At 37.6% G+C, this 20,021-nt stretch overlaps 1 protein-coding gene across 19 annotated transcripts in view; it reads right to left on the bottom strand.

Annotated features, from left to right (window-relative positions):
• PHF20L1 (PHD finger protein 20 like 1) overlaps nucleotides 1–20,021 on the bottom strand; it is a 61,822-nt gene that overhangs the window by 11,919 nt on the left and 29,882 nt on the right. For 12 of the 19 annotated variants that reach the window (XM_075495289.1, XM_075495290.1, XM_075495288.1 and 9 more), the window contains 6 exons: nucleotides 12,451–12,669; nucleotides 12,194–12,250; nucleotides 10,169–10,273; nucleotides 4,094–4,258; nucleotides 3,518–3,699; nucleotides 1,472–1,571 (listed from right to left, as the gene is read on the bottom strand). In XM_075495289.1, coding sequence (XP_075351404.1) covers nucleotides 1,472–1,571; nucleotides 3,518–3,699; nucleotides 4,094–4,258; nucleotides 10,169–10,273; nucleotides 12,194–12,250; nucleotides 12,451–12,669 — 828 coding nt within the window. The remainder of the gene's footprint in view (nucleotides 1–1,471; nucleotides 1,572–3,517; nucleotides 3,700–4,093; nucleotides 4,259–10,168; nucleotides 10,274–12,193; nucleotides 12,251–12,450; nucleotides 12,670–20,021) is intronic. The other 7 variants (XM_075495300.1, XM_075495304.1, XM_075495298.1 and 4 more) reach the window with 1 other exon arrangement.

Here is a 20,021-nt window from a genome sequence, read left to right as displayed (position 1 = left end):
ATTTAACAACTGTTTAAAAAAACAAAAAAACCCAAAAAAACAAAACTAGAAATGTATAATGCTAATTATTCCAATATTATTGTTTACAATGAGGAACCCAGACAAACAGACTGACTAAGACTGCAATATCTTACACTCAATTTCATATCAGACTATCATCATATACAGAACAAAGAATGGGTTGATGGAAGCCCTTCATACCTTTCAGGAGAATACCCTGTCTATCTCCTTTCTGCCCATTATCCCAATACACTTTAAAATACTGACATTGTGAATGACCTTTTTCTCCTGACATAGAAAGAAAAGAAGTAATGGTTAGGAAGGGAGAGAAGATAAAAATTAGGGACACAGTCTCTGCATAGCAGGGGATAACGAAGTACCTAGTACAGTGCAGGGAAAGAACACAAGACAAATTAGTTGGTTTTAATAAGAAAAAGCTTGACTGCTCAAAGAGTACACCACACAGAACTATCAAACAAGACTCTATACCATCAGTTTAGATTCAGATTGGGGCAAATGGAAAAAGTCACACCTTTCCAGCTCTATTTCCCTAAATTTTCTTCTCAAAAATAACTAATAAAAACTGTGCTATTTTAGACCTCTGCAAACAGTTTTCAGATTTCATTTCTTAAATTCAGAATGAAAGTAAATTTGGGGGTGTAGTCTCATTGCCCTTTTGAAACAGCTGGACTGTTGGATATTTTGCCAGAAGTCACATGTGTTTGTATCAATTGTCAGGAAAAAATACTAAAAACTTTCTTCCAAATCATATCATTTTTCTCCAAATAACTGCTAAGAAAAACGGGTTTATGGACAGAATCATTTTTAAATCAATATCTTCCTAATCAGATGTATTCAGTTTAAAAGTAAATAGACTTTTCCTAATTCTTACCATTTCAAACTTATCCTAACAATCTTAAGTTCAAGTTGTGCTGTTTGTGAACTGTCATTTACCATAAAAAGTGCTAGATTTTTTCATATTTTACATATTCAGTTCCACACCTTTACACAATTCTGGACAAACACTATAAAATGGCAATTATTATGAAACTACTTCCACAGCGCATTTGAGTATACTGTGGTAATGAGTCCTTTTTCTCTAAAAAAAAAATTTAAAAGAACAGATGTGATTCCAAGTATAGGCAAAACAGATCACTGAACAAGAATGATTTGTTTAGAAAGACTTTTCAGACTATGACAACATGAAAAAGTACTAAGATTTTGGGGGAATTAAGTTTCAACAACTAAAGCAATGGTAATTAAGATCATGAATAAGATTTAGCATAGCTGAACAAGATGTTACTAACAGAAAAGTAAGTTTCTGCTCAGAGCCAAACTTAGAATCACTTGCCCCAAAGAAGTATAACAGGTAACACAAAACAGACAAAGCTTTAACAATTTAAGCAATGCATAACATCTCTGCTTAAAAATCCCAAGCAGACAGCTGCAGATCAAGGTGGTTTACCCGTACCTGGTGGATCTCTGCAGATGTAACAGATGTACTGCTCTGGAATGCTGTCCTCTAACAGTCCCATGCATACACTGTGCTGCCAACACAAGCACTCTTCACACTGACATCAGAAAAAAAAAAAAAAGGCAAAAACTAAAACTGAGATAAGTAGATTAAAAAAACAGAAGCTATTTCTTGTATCGTCAAAATGCAGAGAACAGCAGTTTAACTTAAATAGTTGGTTTGAGTAAGATTATTTTAGTTGGGCAATTTGTGTTTGGGTAGGCAAAGAGATCAAGCTAAAAAAGAGCTCTAGTTCTGAAAGTTACCTCAACCACAAATTCCAGACTGGGAAAAAAAAAATAATAAATTGAAGATGTAATATTTAATAATATTTTATTACAACATTCAGTATTTTAGCACCTAAATATTTAGTAGTGAAACATAAGATAGGAGTATAATATTACAGTAAAGTAGAAAGATAATGTAATACATTACAGCATAACAGTGAAAAGTAGAAAACTCTTCAGTTTAATTATTTATATTTACAAAGCATCTCTCCAGTGCGCTAGAAAGATGTGTTTTTAATATCGCACCAATGGAAAATCTAAAAGAAAAAGAAAATGAAGAGAAAATGAAAGAGGAGAAACAAGAAAATAGGAGAGCAAAATAGAAGTGGTAAGACATGAGGGCCTAGGAACAGCAAACTGGTTGCTCTCAGTGAGGCAAGGCATGAAGAGGAAAAAATCAAGCCATCATTGGACTTTAGAAATGGGCAGGAAACTACCACTTAAAAATGCATTTCCTTTTCTCAACTCAGCGTTTGCCTGTGTTCTAAATATCTGCTGTGTTCTAAATATCTACGGAAAGTCTCTCCTCTTTGTTTTGACATGCTTTTGAGCATCAACCCATTCGAAACACTGAAGTCACCTTTGCTCTTGTTGTACCACTATGGCTACAATTTCCTCTCCTCTCTCCAAAGTTTTCTACGCCAGTCCATTTTTCCACATTATTACCACAGTTGAACCCCGGCTTAGTTCCTCCAACACAGCACAGCATTTCAGTAGCGTGTTACCAGAGACAGCCTTTGTGTCCTTCATTTGCAGGTCTCTCTATCATTTCCAAAAGACTTTAAGTCCATGAGCACAGGACAGCCATACTTGCTTCCTTCAAATCTCAACTAAAAAGGCTTCATATTTTCAACAGAAACTGTACCATATTAATAGTTGAACACAAACCTGTTTTTTGAGTGGGGAAAAAAACCACAGGAAGTTTGTGGCTTTTTTAAAGTTACTGACAACTGAGTTCTTCCTCACTGTTGCTTGTACCTGATCTAATCACTATATTATTAATTCCTTGAGACAATTACTTTAAATTATTCATTACTAGGTGGGAAATGCTCCCCTCATTGGAGTACAAATAAATCAGCAGTATTTGCAATCCATCAGCACCTGAATGCAATGCAGATACTGTATACTCTTCTTCCCTTTTTTCTATAGCAAGTGAGATTTAAATTCTTAGCAGTTTCTAAAACCAGCTAGTGATTTCTAGTTTGAGAACTGCTATTCTAAAGAGGAAGCATGCACATCACACACACATCACAGTTACTGACAACATTAACATCTGTATAGCAGAGATCTTGGATACAGCTGAGGTACATTTACAGTGAGCAGAGTGGTTTCTACAATTGGTACTGCAAAGCACAAGGGACAAACCAGAAGGGCTGGTATAATTGGGATGATCTGTGGACAGAAGCGATGATTTGTGTGCGGGAAAGGATTCTTTATTCCAAATTTATCAACTGGCTATAAAGAAAAAGGTTACCTTTCCTTACAAACCTGTTCTACATATTGATTTGTTAAGAGAAACCCCATCCTAGAGCAATAGTTCTGCATACACCAAACAGAGTCACGCCAAGTGCAGAACATAGAAATATTTTGTCACTGTTCACTTCTGTTTACAGCTCTCTACATAACTTCGGTCTCCAACACATCAAAAGGGCACCTTCACAAGCAAGAAATTCACATGGAAAATATATCCCTCCCCCCCCCCCCCAAATTTCTTTACCTGAATCATAAAGCCATTTTCTTCATCCAGTTCACAAATGCATCTAACAATTTCATTGAGAGCATCATCTTCATCCTGAGACTCTTCAAAGTTAGTTGAATCAAAGTCCTGATTGTATTCATCACCACTAAGTAACAAACTCTCTGTAGAGGAATCATCCAAGAACTCCACATCTGAAAGGTCTAGTAAAAATAGTAAATCCATGTGAAATTGTGTGTGCAGAGATGCAATATTTCACAGAAATATAGGGGGGTTTGGCAGTTAAAAATCTTAACCTGCATGTAGCAAAAAAAATCACTCTCAAAACACGCTGCTAGTGTATTAGATTCCTTGACAAATTCTGCAAGATGCCTTTAACGTGGTCTCCTCAGAAGCAGAGCAGCAACACTTAACCGAAGCATGTACAATGCAGAACAGACTGAGGAGTATAAGCATTTTGATTTAAATAGATGAACTATAAAACAGTCATCACATTTATAGCTACAATCCCAAACACAAACCAAATTATTTCCTTTAAAATTCTCTTTCTTAAAGAATTAAACCTACAAACTGAAAGCTGTTGTTCAGCCAACCTACTTTCTCCACTAAGGTCAACAGACAAGATAGCTCTCGGATACTGGTATGATGTATTCTTCTCTGAGAACATGCTGCGCAAAGTCAGAGAGCTCCCCGAGGACCGTGTTAATGGAGATGAGCACCTGTCCAAGAATTCAACAGAACTATCTTCATAATCCGAATAATCTGAAAAGTTAAAAGAAAGTAAGTCGCTTTCTTTTAAAAGTAAAGAAGTAAAGAAAAGTTTATGACAAATGTAAAAAAACATTAAGTATACTGCAACATTATGTTCAGAAGTAAAGAAAATCAACATTGAGATATTAGGATGATGAAACTGTAAATACGAAATAGCGAAAGCTCTTCATAACATATTTTATAAAAAAAGTTCCAGTAAGAAACATAATGAAGTTTAATAGCTAAGACAACCATTACCCATTTAACTCCCCCCCACCTCTGAATGTACAGAGGAATTATTTTTCCTAAAACATTATACTGTCTTCTTTTTCCACAATTCATCCTGTACCATCTGCTAGCCTTAGAGATGCTGCTGGTAGCTCTTTCTTTTTGACTTAGGTCTGTTTGTAGCACTACCAACATTGCTACCTAGAAGTAAGTGCAGACCATCCTGTCAGGTTAAGTGACACAAGCTTGTCTGCACACCTGCAGAGGGAACACAGGGAGCCCAAAGAAAATCCTCCTGGGATGCTCCCAGGCCCATCCCAGGAGCCATCAGCCATTGATGGGTCGATGGCTCCTGGGATGGGCCTGGGAACATCCGAGCAGGGTATGAACAAGCCCAGAGGAGCATGATGAGCAGGCAAACAACACATACACCCTGCCCAGGCCCCTCCCAAGGCTGTCCCATCACCCTCAGCACCATCACCCTCATTATCCAGATATGGAACCCATCATGATGTGTTACCAAGAGCAGCTCTCTGGATCACCTTATGGACTAAGGGGGGGTTGCAGCCCAGGGTGGGGCACACTGTGGGACACAGGGAAAATCATTTGCACAAGACTTATTATGGAATGTTTAGGGAAGGAACTAAAGGTGGGGAAAATGAATGGACCTAAGTGATTTGGAGAGGAACAAGTGTGGGGAAAATAGAAGAATAAGGGCATAAAGAGAGCCAGTCATGCATAAATAGTTTGCTCATCAGTACACTTGCCTGGCCATGCCCTGCGTCTGATCAGCACAGTCTGTCCTATCTGTGCTGGCAGAGGTGGTGGAGTCTTCCTCCTTGGAGATACTCAAAAGTTGTCTGGACATAGTCCTGGGCAACTGGCTCTAGGTGGCCCTGCTTGGGCAGGGGGGTTGGACCTCCAGAGGTCCTCCAGATGACCTCCAGAGGTCCTGTGCAACCTCAACCATTCTGTGATTCTTATTAAACCCCATTTCTAATTCTTACCCAGGCGAGAGGCTCTCTATTCAGTGTGCAGGTGTGTGTACAGGGGTCTGAGTGCCAGCAAATGGAGTCAGACTGCAGGTCAAAAGGCCCCATGTGTCTGTGGTGCCAACACCTGGAGAGACTGGATGAGTGACTGAAATGCCAGCCCCTTGCAAGGGATCTCCAGTCACAGAGGCCCATGAGTTCATGCTGCAGCACCTGGAGCAAGTGTCTGATTGTTAGCAGCAATCAACAAGCTGGACCAGCTGGTGAACAGGTGAAGTGGCCTGGGAGCAAGGGGTGAGCAGGTCTGCAAGGGCCAGCTTTGGGTGTGAGTGCCTCTCTAAGGGTGAGAGCCAGGGGGGCTATGGGGATCTGGGGAGTCCTGGCCAACTCTGGGAACGTGCACATATGAGTGAGATAGTCTGTGCTGCAGTGGGGCTGTGGCCCAGGGGGCTCGTATCTCCAGGTGCCAGCAACTGGGAAGACTGGGATCCAGAGGCAGCTACTGGGCAGACAGTGTCTGAGCCCAGCTGCTGGAGGGATCCACACTGTACACATATATACACCTGTATATTCTCACCAGTGGACCCCCCATCCTGCTTAGCCAGAGAGGGGAGCAGGATGAGGCTGTTAGAGCATGCACACAAGCAGACAGGCACCGTGCGCTTCTGCCCGCTGGTAATATAGGAGTATTGACATTTATATTGATAACAGATGATATATTTTCCTCTAACATATACTATTTGCAACAGTCTCAAGGAACATATTTGCAAGCCTGACCTTAATCATTGTGACTGGAAAGACTGTCCCAGGTAAGTCATGGAATCACAAATCATAGCATGGTTTGGGTTGGAAGGGACCTTAAAGATCATCCAGTTCCAACCCCCCTGCCATGGGCAGGGACACCTTCCACTAGACCAGGTTGCTCAAAGCCCCATCCAACCTGGCCTTGAACACATCCAGGGAGGGGGCATCCACAACTTCTCTGGACAACCTGTTCCAGTGTCTCACCACCCTCACAGTAAAGAATTTCTTCCTTATATCTAATCTAAATCTACCCTCTTGTAGCTTAAAGCCATTACCCCTTGTCCTATCACTACATGCCCTGATAAAGAGTCCCTCCCCATACTTCCTGTAGGCCCCCTTTAAGTACTGGAAGGCCACTATAAGGTCTTCCCAGAGCCTCCTCTTTTCTAGGCTAAACAACCTCTCAGCCTGCCCTCATAGGGCAGGTGCTCCAGCCCCTGATCATCTTCCTGTCCTTCCTCTGGACCTGCTCAAGCAGGTCCATATGTGTCTTATGCTGGTCAAATGGTAATTAAGAGTAGCTATCCATTTACTCCTCTTAAAACTTATTACTTTGAATGTGAGTAATCAGATTTCTACACTTTCATCCTTCTATAGGAAGCAATTCTGCTACCACCTGTATCTAGTTTTCTTGCAATGGATGCCACAATACTTCTGTCCTAAATACCTTCCATAAAGCCACTGTTCATATTTACTTTCTCCTTCTGCCAAAAACACATTATCTACCCCATTTCCTAAGTATATTCACTGTAGGGGAGTCAACTGAATGAGTAGTTGATTATTACATGTTGTAATTCTATCAACCTCACTGTAACAGAACAGTATAAATAACAGAAATTACTTACCTTATGTGTTGCATGGGTTTTACATGAACACTCAATCATGCATATACTCAGAACACAAAGAAAAGTTTTTGTTGGGAATTTTTTGTTTGTTTTAAAGACTTGAACAAAACTTATCTGGAGCACAGAATGTGCCCACTCCCTCTTCTTCCCCAAGATTTGATTCCAAAGGGCATGCCTCACACCCTTTTATTTTTGCCCATGCCCTTTCAAAGTAGAGTGAGCCGGTCCTGGAGAAAGAGAAGACTGCTTCTTTTGGCAGATCATTTTTCAATGGGCTTTTTCAGGGAGTCAGAATCTGCCAAAGCATTTTTCTTTCTTTCCCAGCTAAGAAAAAAAATATCCAGGCAGAATACCTCTGGATTTCTAGAAACAGATTTTCATAAGGTGAATTTGCAAAGAATAAAATGCTGAAGTTTTACTCACACTGCGTTCTGCATCTGGATTTAAGATTTCTATTTGTTGGGGCACTGGGATGTATATAGTTTTCTCCTAATATTTACAAGCATTGGATATGGCCCCTAGAAGTTGGAACCACAAAAACAAACCACAAAAAAACCAAACCACAAAAACAAACACCACAACAAACCACCTTACATCCTCAACAAGATAAAATGAAAGAACAATACCGGGCACAAGAACACATTTCTGATGTTAATGTGCAAGAGGTACTCTATTTGAATCAATTTGAATGAATAGGATTTGCAGAACCCATCGCATGTCGGAGCTGTACGGAACCAGAGAACCAAGTGCACCCCAGACAGTGCGAAGCCTTAGCCTTCCTCATCTCAAGCACAGTGCTTCACAAACAGCAAAGTATCACATGCTCAGATGAGAATGACCAGTCCAACCAACTCCTCCCAAACCTTCTACATTGTGCACATCAGCTTTTTCTGATGAGTCATCTAAATGCCAGGATTCAACACCAAAGATGACAGATAACTTCTCTACTTATCTTTTTCTTTGGAAATACATGAAACAGGAGGCTCAGGGAAATACCATGTAAACTTTTCCCCATTACAAAATATACATTTGTAGTTTTGAATGTATTTCAAATCTGTAGCTTAACTTGTTACCTATTAAAACAATTCTGCTCAAAAGCTCTTCTGTCAACTACTTAAATCATAATTTTGCTTATTTTTATTCAAGTTTTTTCGAACACTTTTACACCAACACCCAGTCTGCCATATACTCAAAGGACAGAAGAGCTATAAAACATTTTTCTTACTCTTATCAAACTGTATTGAGAGTGCTGCTGGGGATATTGCTGCATACAAGGCGATGGCACCTTAGTTTTGAACATCTTCCTAAATATGGAACCCGTGGAGAGTATTAACTCACTCTGCCATGTTTTAATAACCACAGTTGAAGTAGCCAGGACTGCTTAGGGTCTTGGGGTTTTTCTTCTTTTCTTTGGCTCTTGCATACCTAGCAGTTATCAATATCTTCTCACAAATACTTAGACGCTTTCCCAGTGCAAGTAAAAAACTCCCAATAATTTTTAGGTAAAATAAGCAATTGAAGTTTACAGTTTAAAATTGTATTACTCCAATATAAAGATGGTGAAGTACGTGAACCCTAGATTAGCACAATTCACATTCAAACACTGCATTATTTGAGAGTGTTTTCATGTTATAGCACAAATTTTGGACAAACACATAATCACTCTAGAGAACCACAAGGCATCTGTAAAAGTCTGGGGTCAGAAGCTCTGTTTAATGCGTAGGGTTTTTCCACATGCCCTTGAGGAAAAATTTCTAGGAAATTCTGTTTGCTAGGTTTTAAATTTTGACCTTCTCATATTTTAACAAATTCTAATCAAAAGTTCTACAACTGATATCTAGTAAAGTACACTCTCAAGATACACGAAAGTAAAGTCAATCTGATAGGCATAAAAAGGACAGTCTATGTGCTCATTTTTAAGTTTTTCAATACTTAAAGATGTTCTAAAAAAGAAAAAAGAAAAAAAAAAAACAAAACCAGCAGCAAGATAAAAATAAGTAGTATTATTTTAAGTCCTGAAACAGTTTTGAAGTAAGCAGGCAGTGTACACAAAAAATAAAGTTCAGTCTTTGGCAAGGAGAAAAGACAGAACGAGTCTGCATTTGCCTATGTTATTTTTATTGCCATAATGCTGCAACTAAGACTGCACTGGATACAAAAAAAGGTAAACAAGGAACCTGTAGTCTGATTTTATGGGAGATTAAAAGAACCAAAGAATGTGGAAAAGGGGAAGAAATACAACGAACAGGAAAACTGTACTGGTCAGCAGGATAGTTATCTTTTTATTAAAAAAACAAAACCCAAACGTTGTCCAGTTTTTCCACAGAAATCATGCCAAGGAGAGTTACAGAATGGGTAGTGCCAAAACATTAAACCACACTTTTACAGGAGTACTTCTCAAACAAGGAGAAAAAAAAGCACAAAGTGGTCTGAAAGGGTTTTTTGTTCTGTTAAAAAAGCACAAACTACCTAGAGTCTCGTATCTAAAATACAAAGTATTTTTGTCCCTCTAAGGAATGGAAATAACAGAGGAAAGAAAAAGACGAGTGACACAATCAAAGAATGAGAATAGGGAAGTGAAATGAAGACAAATGGAATCACCATTTGTCAAGACAACAGACAAGGTTGTTGCAAAAGAGATGCCAACCTCAGCTGTTAAGGATTAACTGTTAAGGAGGGGCTGCATTTTATACAGTAAACCACTGAAATTTAGCAACAGACTAGATACTAGAATAATTTTAATGTCCAAGCAAAATAAGAAGGATGTGTATAAGGTTTCAAATGAAGAATGTGAAAAGATTAGAAGAGCGAGCATATCTTTTGAAGGAAGAAAAAACATCTATGAAATATCTATGTCCATCACGTAGAGACAGGCTATAAGTACAAAAATAAGGTCACAGACCTAACTGTCCTTTCAACATTTAAGGCCAAAACCTGTTCTTTGAAATTTCTAAAATTTTACATTCATATAGTTTAGAACCAAGTTTTAATATCTAATGCCAGAAATACAGAGTGGTTTTGCTCATGTAAAAAAATATGTAAATTGAACTTACCATGCTGTTTAGATTTCTTCTTTTTTTTCTTCTTCTTTTTCTGTTTGGATTTATGATCTTTCTCCTTTTTCTCTTTTTTCTCCTTTTCCTTTTCTTTCTTTTTACCTGAAATAAAAAGTAAGCATTTTAAAACAGCAGTACCATTCCAAATTACTTGCTTCGTTTGGCCTAACCTAAACATGACATTCAAAATCAAGTATTCCAGTTGCCTAGTCAGGTCAAAATTATTCCATTAATTTACTGGATATCTTGGGCATGTGTCTCATTAATTACTGGTAGAATGGTTCAAAGGAAACTCTCAACAAGTAACATTTTACCATTTTAAGTATTTCCAAATGAGATGATATTGCACAAGAAGACATAGCAGAGCACACAAGATAAGTGACATTATTTAATAGCTTGTAACATCTATTTTACTTACATCTTATAACAAAAAGGTTTGAGCAAGAGAAAAAGCTCTCAGAAGTGCTAAATTCCAAACTAAAAAGATAACATCGCCTTAAAAAAAACATCTTGGGCCTACAGAAAGTCACTTGAAGGAAATTTCAGTACCACAAAATATCTGATGCTGTCAGCACTTTCTACTACATAGCGACATCCTCGTAGAAAACCGATTCTGACTAAAATTTATGATACATTTCTTACACTGCAGTTCACTTCTAAGCACTGTTGGTATATACATGAGGTATACTTTGTCTCAGAAAATTTTATTTATGCTGTTAATTCTCCCCAGACAAAATATATCCCACAACCTTGTCACTCCATAATAATTTTCTAAGCAATCAGCAGTGAGATAAATAATGAGGAAATTGACTTGTTACAGAAAATAAATCCTTAAAGTCAGTATTTAAGGATTGTTTCCTGCACACAAATTGGAGTCTTATTATCTTCTTAGGGAATACAGACACAGAACTTTTACCTCCTGGAAAAACAAGGCCGAATCACTTATGTATTCACAGAATTGTATAGGTTGGAAAAGACCTTTAAGATCATCGAGTCCAACTGTAAACCTAACACTACCAAGACCACCACTACACAATGTCCCTAAGCACCTCATCCAAACGTCTTTTAAATACTTCCAGGGATGGCGACTCAACCACTTCCCTGGGCAGCCTGTTCCAATGCTTGATAACCCTTTCAGTGAAGAAAAATTTCCTAATATCCAGCCTAAACCTCGCCTGGTTTAACCTCTTGTCCTATCACTTGTTACTTGGGAGAAGAGACCGACCCCCACCTCTCTACAACCTCCTTGCAGGTAGCTGTAGAGAGCAATAAGGTCTCCCCTCAGCCTCCTTTTCTCCAGGCTAAACAACCCCAGTTCCCTCAGCCACTCCTCATAAGACTTCTGCTCCAGACCCTTCACCAGCTTCGTTGCCCTTCTCTGGACACGCTCCAGCACCTCAATGTCTCTCTTGTAGTGAGGGGCCCAAAACTGAGCACAGTATTCAAGGTGTGGCCTCACCAGTGAAGGTTTTCTTGTCCAGTGAAGGTATTCTTGTCCATCTCTAATAATTTTTGTTTGGGGTTTGTTTTTTTTTTTTTAAACACAGGATAAAACCAAAGCCCTCTTAATTTATATTGTCTTTTAAGACTTGCCAAATGTTTTGTTAGTAACACTTAACTGTTTTCTCCTCCTGCCCCCCCACATCAGTCAGCAGAAGGAAATAAAAGCAGTATTCACTAATTCAACTAAATTAAAAAAAAAAAAAAAAAAAAAAAAGAAAGCAAGCTTTTCCCCCCCCCCAGGCCTCTCGTAGGTACTTTTGGATCCTTCCAAATCCTTGCTATGGGCACTTTCATTTCCTCCTATAAAATTGTTCTTCTACTATAAACTTATCATATTATATATATATATAAACTTATCATTTATATATATATATATAAACTGTTTTTAAGACCTAAACCAACAAAAGAAGTGTGGCTGGGCCCAGGAAATATTTTACGCTTTTACATTTGCTCTTCAGAGACATCAAGTGTTAGAGAATTTTTCCTCTTTTCCTGAAAATATTACTGCTCTGTACATACCATACGTTGAAGAACTTTTCTCTTCCAGTTTTCCTTTTCTTTCCATTCTCACTGCACCTGCAAATTGAAAAAGAATATATGACCTAAGCACAATGTCTGGCTGATGACCCACTTTCTTGTAAAAGTCATTAGACTGTAAAAAAATCCTAATGGTACATAATAATAAGAAACATACAAACAATAAAATTATTTTTAATGTCACTTTACGATTATTTTTATTGTCTAAAGCACTGGAAACAAAAAGTATTGTAGTTTACCAACTTCTGAATGCTTGTCCTTCTCAATCACGTTCTTTAATATTTTCTCCTTCAGACTCTCAAAACATTTCTCCTTTATGGGCACAGAGCACTGTATCTCTGTCCCTTCAGAGCTCACTGATGTGGAAGACCTCTTTTTTTTACTATTCCCTTTGGGTAACTTTAGACTATTGGTTAAAGGCATTTCCAGATGCAAGGCATGTACATGGGACGAGGGTGCTGAAAACAAGAAGACAGATTTACTAGGCATTCTGTAAGGATTGCAGCCAGATCACTGGCTGGGTCAGATCACTGAAATGTCAAGTATTGGTAATAATATCATCACACTTAACATATAATTAATGCATATGAATGCCTAGGTCAGTCTTACATACAAGACAATACATGCCACAGAAAGTTTCTTTGTCTGTTTTGGAATTTGCACTTACTTTTAAACTACTTGTACTGTTTAAAGTGTACTTTTGCTGCTGCTTTTAAGCCTTTTTGTTTCCTTTTTATTTCACTGTAATAGAAACCCATGTCAACAGTAAGGGTTAAACGTGCTGACATTGTCAATATCATTTAAGTTAACATTCCATTATGTGACCAGAGAAACTAAGCTCTGGTACAGCATTTTTAGTGCTATGTATAAAGTTTGCACTTCTGCTTATTGCATTTTTCATTCATTTTAATAATATTTAAATCACTCACTGTCTTTCATGTGTATAGTTAATCCACATTTGAATTACATGCAAAATACTGTGATAATTTGTCAGAATTCAGCATCATATGCTGACAATTCTTATCTTGCACTATTCAGAAAAGTTTATTCAGTTAAACACTTAGGTATTTTTTAATCTTCATCTGATAAAAATTAGGAAACAACACGGCAAAACAAAACTCAAATTATAATTTTCATTGCTAATATTTATAATCAAATAGGACAATGGAATTTTCAAGTCTTCAAACTAGAACAAAAATTACTTACAAAGAACATTATTGAGGTCATTGAAAACTCTCTATTACTGTGTTCATCAACATTGTGAGAGCTTTAAGTTGCATTTAAATGTAATTAGGAAAGCCTAATCTTCATCAGACCATTGAGGACATTTCAGGACCATGCCAAGGACATACTGTACAAAAATGCAGCTCTGCAAAGTCATAAGGGGTTCAGTTTTTTCAATGCCAGCTGTAAACACTTGGAGGCACCAGTCACCTTCGGTGTTTCTCAACATATGAGCCCAACAAAAGTATCGGCATGTAAAAAAACACTCTTGTGGGTTAAAGTGCTGAACCAAAAAAAAAAAAAAAGGTCCTGAAAAATACCTGCTAGTGGTCAAGATATTAAACAAGATTAAATACAAAGCTGATCTGGAATGGGTTCTTTGAGCTCCCCCTTCTTTTCTTTTTTGTTTTTAATTATTCAATAATAAACCAACAAAAAGCATTTAAATAAGCAGCGTTAAGATAATTTAGTAAATCCATCAGTCATAAAAGGATTCTGGAGAAAAGGCAAGAACGTCTCAGGGTTGACTCCGTAAGGCAGCCTTCCAGGCTTGGACAGACCAACCCAATTCTACCATGATACACCACACACATTACATGAACTTACTCCAGCTCCTAGGCAGCCTTCTCAGGAAAACAGTCAAAATGCCACAGAGCGAGAAAGCCGCAGGAGGAGAAAGAGCAACAGCAAGTCGTACATCTCCTACCACACCACACAGCACTTTTAAATGCCAGATGTTCCCAGCTGCAAGATGCAAGACATCACTATACCATGCAATCCAGGCAGCAACCAGAAGCAGCTGCTCAGTTCTGCGTGCTGGCTTCTCACACAAGACATGAGCTGCATGACCACTGCTGAGGCTACCTGAGCCTTTCCACTACCTCAAATCAACCATCATCCTTTCAACACTGGTCTACTATTCAGGCTCTTGCCTTTGCATTTCAAGTGGACTTCGCTTGCTGGGATATTTATCATCAACACAAAACACTATCCAGATTATTCCTTTCTTGGGTTTCCTAATTAACGTCTGTGTTTGTTACAAGACTGAACTGCTTTGCCATCTGTGGAGCAATGGGTATATTTTAGCACCTCAGTAAAAGAAAAAAAAGTGACACTTCTCCACATCATCATGCTATCAACATCTCGTCTTGTTTCTAAAAAGAGCACAAAAGGATCACCCAAACGCACGTAATTTGGTTAGGTCACTGCCATTTTGATGAAAAGATGTGAGAATACTCCATTCCAAACAAGCTCAAGAGAAATTCAGTCTCAGTGTTACATGAATTAGTATTTAAACTTCATTATTCAGAAGAAATCCTGACCTCAGACATTCAAACGTGCTTGGCTATTGATAGCCGCAACACAACAAACTTCAGTATCTCAATTTTCAACACAAGCATATCTGACAAAGTAACCAGCCAGGAACTAAATAACTGTTTGAGGGAACATTCATCATGGGCAGAAATCTGCTACAGTCACAGAAATATCCATCTGAATAACAGAGCTCTCCAAACTGGCTTTCTATAGTAACCTGAAGAGAGAAATTACTATTATGCCTGCATACACTGCAATCTTATTCTTGGCTTTTACTTTTATTAATCAGAAATCATTCTAGATTGAGAATCCTAAATTCTCAAATCCTAAATAAAGTGTTAAATCTTGCAAAGCCTAATTTTCAACTGTGCAATCATTATGCCTTACAAGTAACCACAAAATTAGACAAAGTAGACAATCACAGTCTGAAGGGCAAGTAATAAATACAGCAAGAAAAATATTAGTTTTATAAAAGATTTCCTTTATGGAAATACTACCATATATTTAAGTGTTACTTTTAATTGCAATTTTATTCCTGTTGAGGAGTCTAGGCAGCCACCTCCCACGCAGCAATGCGTGGGAGGTCTGCAATTAACACTCAGCAGAGAGAAAGATGCTTAGAGATTAGACTTGATAAAGTACTGATTATGTAATTGTTCTAAGATCAATTTTATCACCAGAAGACTGATTTCAGATTAAAAACAAATGCAAACTACAGCAATTTTCAGTCTGCTTTATGACACGTTTCCATTGCTACCTTCTCCTGGTCTGGCACGGTGAAGCGACACAAGCCCCTTCGTGCAAGCACAGGCACAGAACAGGATGAAGAAGTGCAGCTGCACAGAGAGGCTTTTACCGGTACTGCCTACTTCAGTTCAGCAAATTAAAATAAATTGTACCGATGTGAAGCGACTTATTTTGTTGCATGATATTCTATTCCATGGCTTTTCATGTTTCAACTTTCCTCGTAATGGAAATATCATCATCTACATTAATATACAACTTAAATCATAACATGACCAGCACAATTCACGGTTCTATCACAAGTAATTTTGTGTTTTGAATTCCCAGCACATAGGATAAATTTTATATCTAAATGCACTTTAAATACATACTACATATTAATACCAGATCCTGCACAAAATTATCTCTTTAGGAAGTATGAGGACATGAAAGGTTCTTGCTTGCCTTCAGCTAACTACCCCAAGAATCAGCTGGAAACTTCAGGGCAGAGATTAGAAGGGCAAACATTCAAATTAGGGAGTAAACCTGGCTGTCAATAGAAGTTCGGAGTAAAACAAACAGCTCCAAAGAAAACAAGAGCTTTAGTTTACTAGAGTCTAGATACCTCTTAAAAGCAGGATAACCAATAACACTGGCAAGAGTTTATTAAAAAGCAACTGATCTCATTTTCTGAAAGTTTTGTACATCAGCTGTTTCTTGTTCCTGCTGCAGTAAACTTATCAATAAAATTTGGTAAAAGTATACACTGTGTTTTTTTTTCTTTTAGCATAAGTGCAAATTTCTCCCATACAGTTAACCTAATGTTACCCTACTAGCAAAATCATCTAGACTGAGCTAGAACAGGAAATAACAGCTAATGATAATATTGTTATATTACTATTGTAAATATTATATTAATTCTGTTATATTAGTAAAAGTAACAATATTTTCCTTTTACTTAAATTTTAAAACCCAGATTGCTTCCTGAAAATGTGTTTGCTCAATACATAACAGTTAAACTAACACAAATGGTGTAGTTACAGAAACCAAGAAAAATTATGATGAATTTTAAAGAAAATTACAACTACAGAAAGATCTGAACTTCATGTAGTCAGAACCAGAAAACTAGTGTTTTGCATGTATTCAGACTGACTGTAAATTTGAAGTCTATGAAAGGCTAAGTGACAAAAAGGCCAGTTATTGACATTTTAAGCAGTTTGACAAATGAAAGCAAGGATTCTTAGTCATGTGTGTACAATATCAGGTGATCGCAAGTAGGTCCATATACCAGTTTAGGCAAGCCAGTACCTCTGTTCAATAATTAACTGCTAGCATGCCAGTGTCTACCAAAGTGCACAGTACTTCCATGTAGCCTGAGGACTGAAGGAATTTGCGCTGCCTTTACGAAATTTCAAGTTGTTCATTTTGAGCAATGATTTTGAGAAGGAATCTACGTGTTAATGAGTTACCCTTTATGCTTATGCACTTCATTGCACCTCACCCCTCCCCTCTGAAAAACACCAAGTTAATATCTTTTGAATACAAAGTCATTAAAATGCATCATTTTCAACAACATAGAATTATATTTTCAATTGACTCAACTGATAGCCCCCATCAGATGTCTAAACTTCCAAAGGCACAAATTGCATCTCTGGGTCTAAAACAGCACAGCTCTTTTACAGAAGGGTCGGCGATCATAATAGGCTGTTTCAGGCTAAATACTTCTGTTATCTCCGTGATTTCTGAAACTATCTACAGTTATCTACTTCAATGATTATGAAGACAGCAGGTCCAACTTAAGTGCATGTAGCAAATGAAATAGTGTTGTCAAAATCTAGAACACCAGACCTGCCCAGACTGTGTCAATAAAATCTAAACAGCAGAAATATCATAAAAGGACATACATTTAAAACAGTTCTCTCAGATTAAAAAAAAGCGGACAATTATAGAATAGTCTGGAATTTACAGAGTGCTCAAATTGTAATGTATAGAGTCACAATGCAACAATGCGATATATTAAATTACACCTAGGCACGCAGATGTTCCTGCATAATGCAAATTAACTTTTCTCAATAATTTCAAGCATCAACAGGAATGAGAAAGGAAAGCCTTGGGCACCTCTCCTTTATATATTAGCTTGTCATTGCTTAAACAGGTTCATTAGAAAAGGAAAGTAGTGATAAATACAGTGGATTCTATTCATTCTCCTGAAGCATGCAAGAATTTGGTGTAATTATGTGTGCTTAAGTAACATGACTTGAGAACCTGTGCTATTTCAAAAGCAAAAAGATGCCTTCTAAAGCAGACTACACAACAAAAACTATTCAACAGTGTAAAGTAACTCCAGAGGTTTCAAACGTGAACTTAAAAGCTACGTTTTTCTTTTTCTTTAAGAAGAATATGAGGAGGACGAGACAAACGAGTTTCACCAGTGTTGGAAGCCTGAGACGAACCCAAAAGACATATGAACTTCACTTAGAGAGTCCTAGAGATACTACTGACAGAGGCAGCTAGCTCCAAAACTTTCTATGAAGTCTCTGAATTCAAGATAGCAAACTGCTTAAATTAGTCTTTCAGCCCACAAAGCTTATACTGCTCAAGTGGATGCTGGGCTGCCTACTTCTGAAAATTTCTAACATTTGGACAGAAAGTCAGTATGAAAGCTCATGACAAAGTTCTATTTCATGGAGGAAAACTGTAATACATGAAAACTAGGAACAAAAACCAGGTCTGTCTGGAAGGCAAAAAAACCCAGAAGACAAAAAGGTAGCTGACAAGCCAGTTCCTTGAGCGCTTATAACTCTTAAAATTATGTAGGTTCAAAAAAAGCTCCACTAAGCTTTAAATACAGTATAAACTGTACCCTGCAGCACAGGTTGCAAGTGCTTCCATGTTCCCATTCTGGACTCAAGTAGTAATACCAGATAATTTTGTCAGGGAACGGTTATCCCTGACACAAAGTGTGTGGACATATGAAATATTTTTGAGCCACCTTTATTTATGACTATAAATGAAAGATACTATTGAATTAGACTCAGCTGTGGCCAAGACCAAGCTCAACAAATAAACAGTGTACTCATGGATGCTGGGTGTAGAACCAGCTCACTCAGAGTCCAAGCCAGCCCCATGACAGAAGCAGGCAACAAAATAAATACCCACCATCATTATCAACTACACATTAAATGATCCAGAAAACATATCAGAAAAGCCAGACATTAAACTCCTAGCAACTGAAATGAGTTTTAATAAACAAGAAACAGATGGTAATTGGAAACTGTTTCTTTTATGATCTTGTTCTATGAGTGGGCAAATATACATCTCCCCAAAACAATTCTCTTAGTGGCAGAAGACAAGAGACAAAAGGACGTTTACGGAAGTAATTTTCCCAGGAATCTGCTATTTGACTGCTATGCAATGTATCAAAGGCAAACGAAGACTATCACATGGTTTTACTCAAGGAATTAATATTTTTAAAAGCTTAAGTGGCAGCTCATTAGAAATTCTCATAGCCCTTATTTTGACAAATTAGTTTAAGAGATTAATAGATTTTTTTTTTCTTTTTTTTGAGAAAAAAGATAGTTACAATCATCTATTTTAATCTACGCAATATTGATCCAAGAATCCTTCGTGGCCTTTGCTGCATCAGGTTAAATAGCTATGCTACAACTCGATGAAGCAATCACCTTACACTTTCAGTGGGAGCATGTGTGGGCAGACATCCAAGAAGGGGCCGTATATACTAAACAAAATGCTTCACTGGCCTATTGAGCACTGCAGCTATGCTATCAGCTTAATGCAAAGTTGTTGGGGTTTTTTTCCCCTAAACACAACTAAGTTATAGTTTGAGTGCCATAATTACATAATTTAAGATCATGTTGTCCTCCCTCACTGTCGATCACATTTACCAAAAACTTCCCCAGCAGAGCAGAATAATTTGATTTTATCCTCCTCTTACTTTATTGAACAATTTTCTCATTTAAAAACAAAAAAGAGGCTTGTGAGAGAATTATTTCTTGGAAGCCAATTAAAAATGGTATGATACTCACCCCCATAAGAGACTTATTTATGAGAAAAGCATATGGACACCTAACATACACTGGATGAAAACAACCCACTTGTAGGGTCTGCAAACCACTACGTAAACCCTTCCCCAAATCCCTTCATTGCCTCTATCCAAGCGATTCACTTAAACCCCAGTAGCCAGTAAACTGTTACAAAGTGAGAGGCAGCACAGAGTTCCAGCATTGAGCTCTATGCTAATTCTGTGAGGGTGAACCAAGTCTACATAAGTTTTAGAGGATTTTTCAGAAATATTTTCAAGTAACATTTCGTAGCAAGCAAATGACAAAATTTCCACTGCAAACAGAAGCAAAGATAGAGGAATGCTGACTGCCTCACAAAATGCTACTAAGTTTTAAAACTGAAGCCACAAGATCAACAAGTACACCTAGATTTAGTATATATTAGTATGTTAGTAAACAACTTCATAAATTATTTTTACAAGTTTTAACAATATAAAATATTTTTGAAAGAAATACTGCTTTTTATA

Source organism: Mycteria americana, chromosome 2, assembly GCF_035582795.1.
Source record: "Mycteria americana isolate JAX WOST 10 ecotype Jacksonville Zoo and Gardens chromosome 2, USCA_MyAme_1.0, whole genome shotgun sequence".
Taxonomy (NCBI): Eukaryota; Metazoa; Chordata; class Aves; order Ciconiiformes; family Ciconiidae; genus Mycteria; species Mycteria americana.
This window is presented reverse-complemented; position numbering and strand designations above follow the sequence as displayed.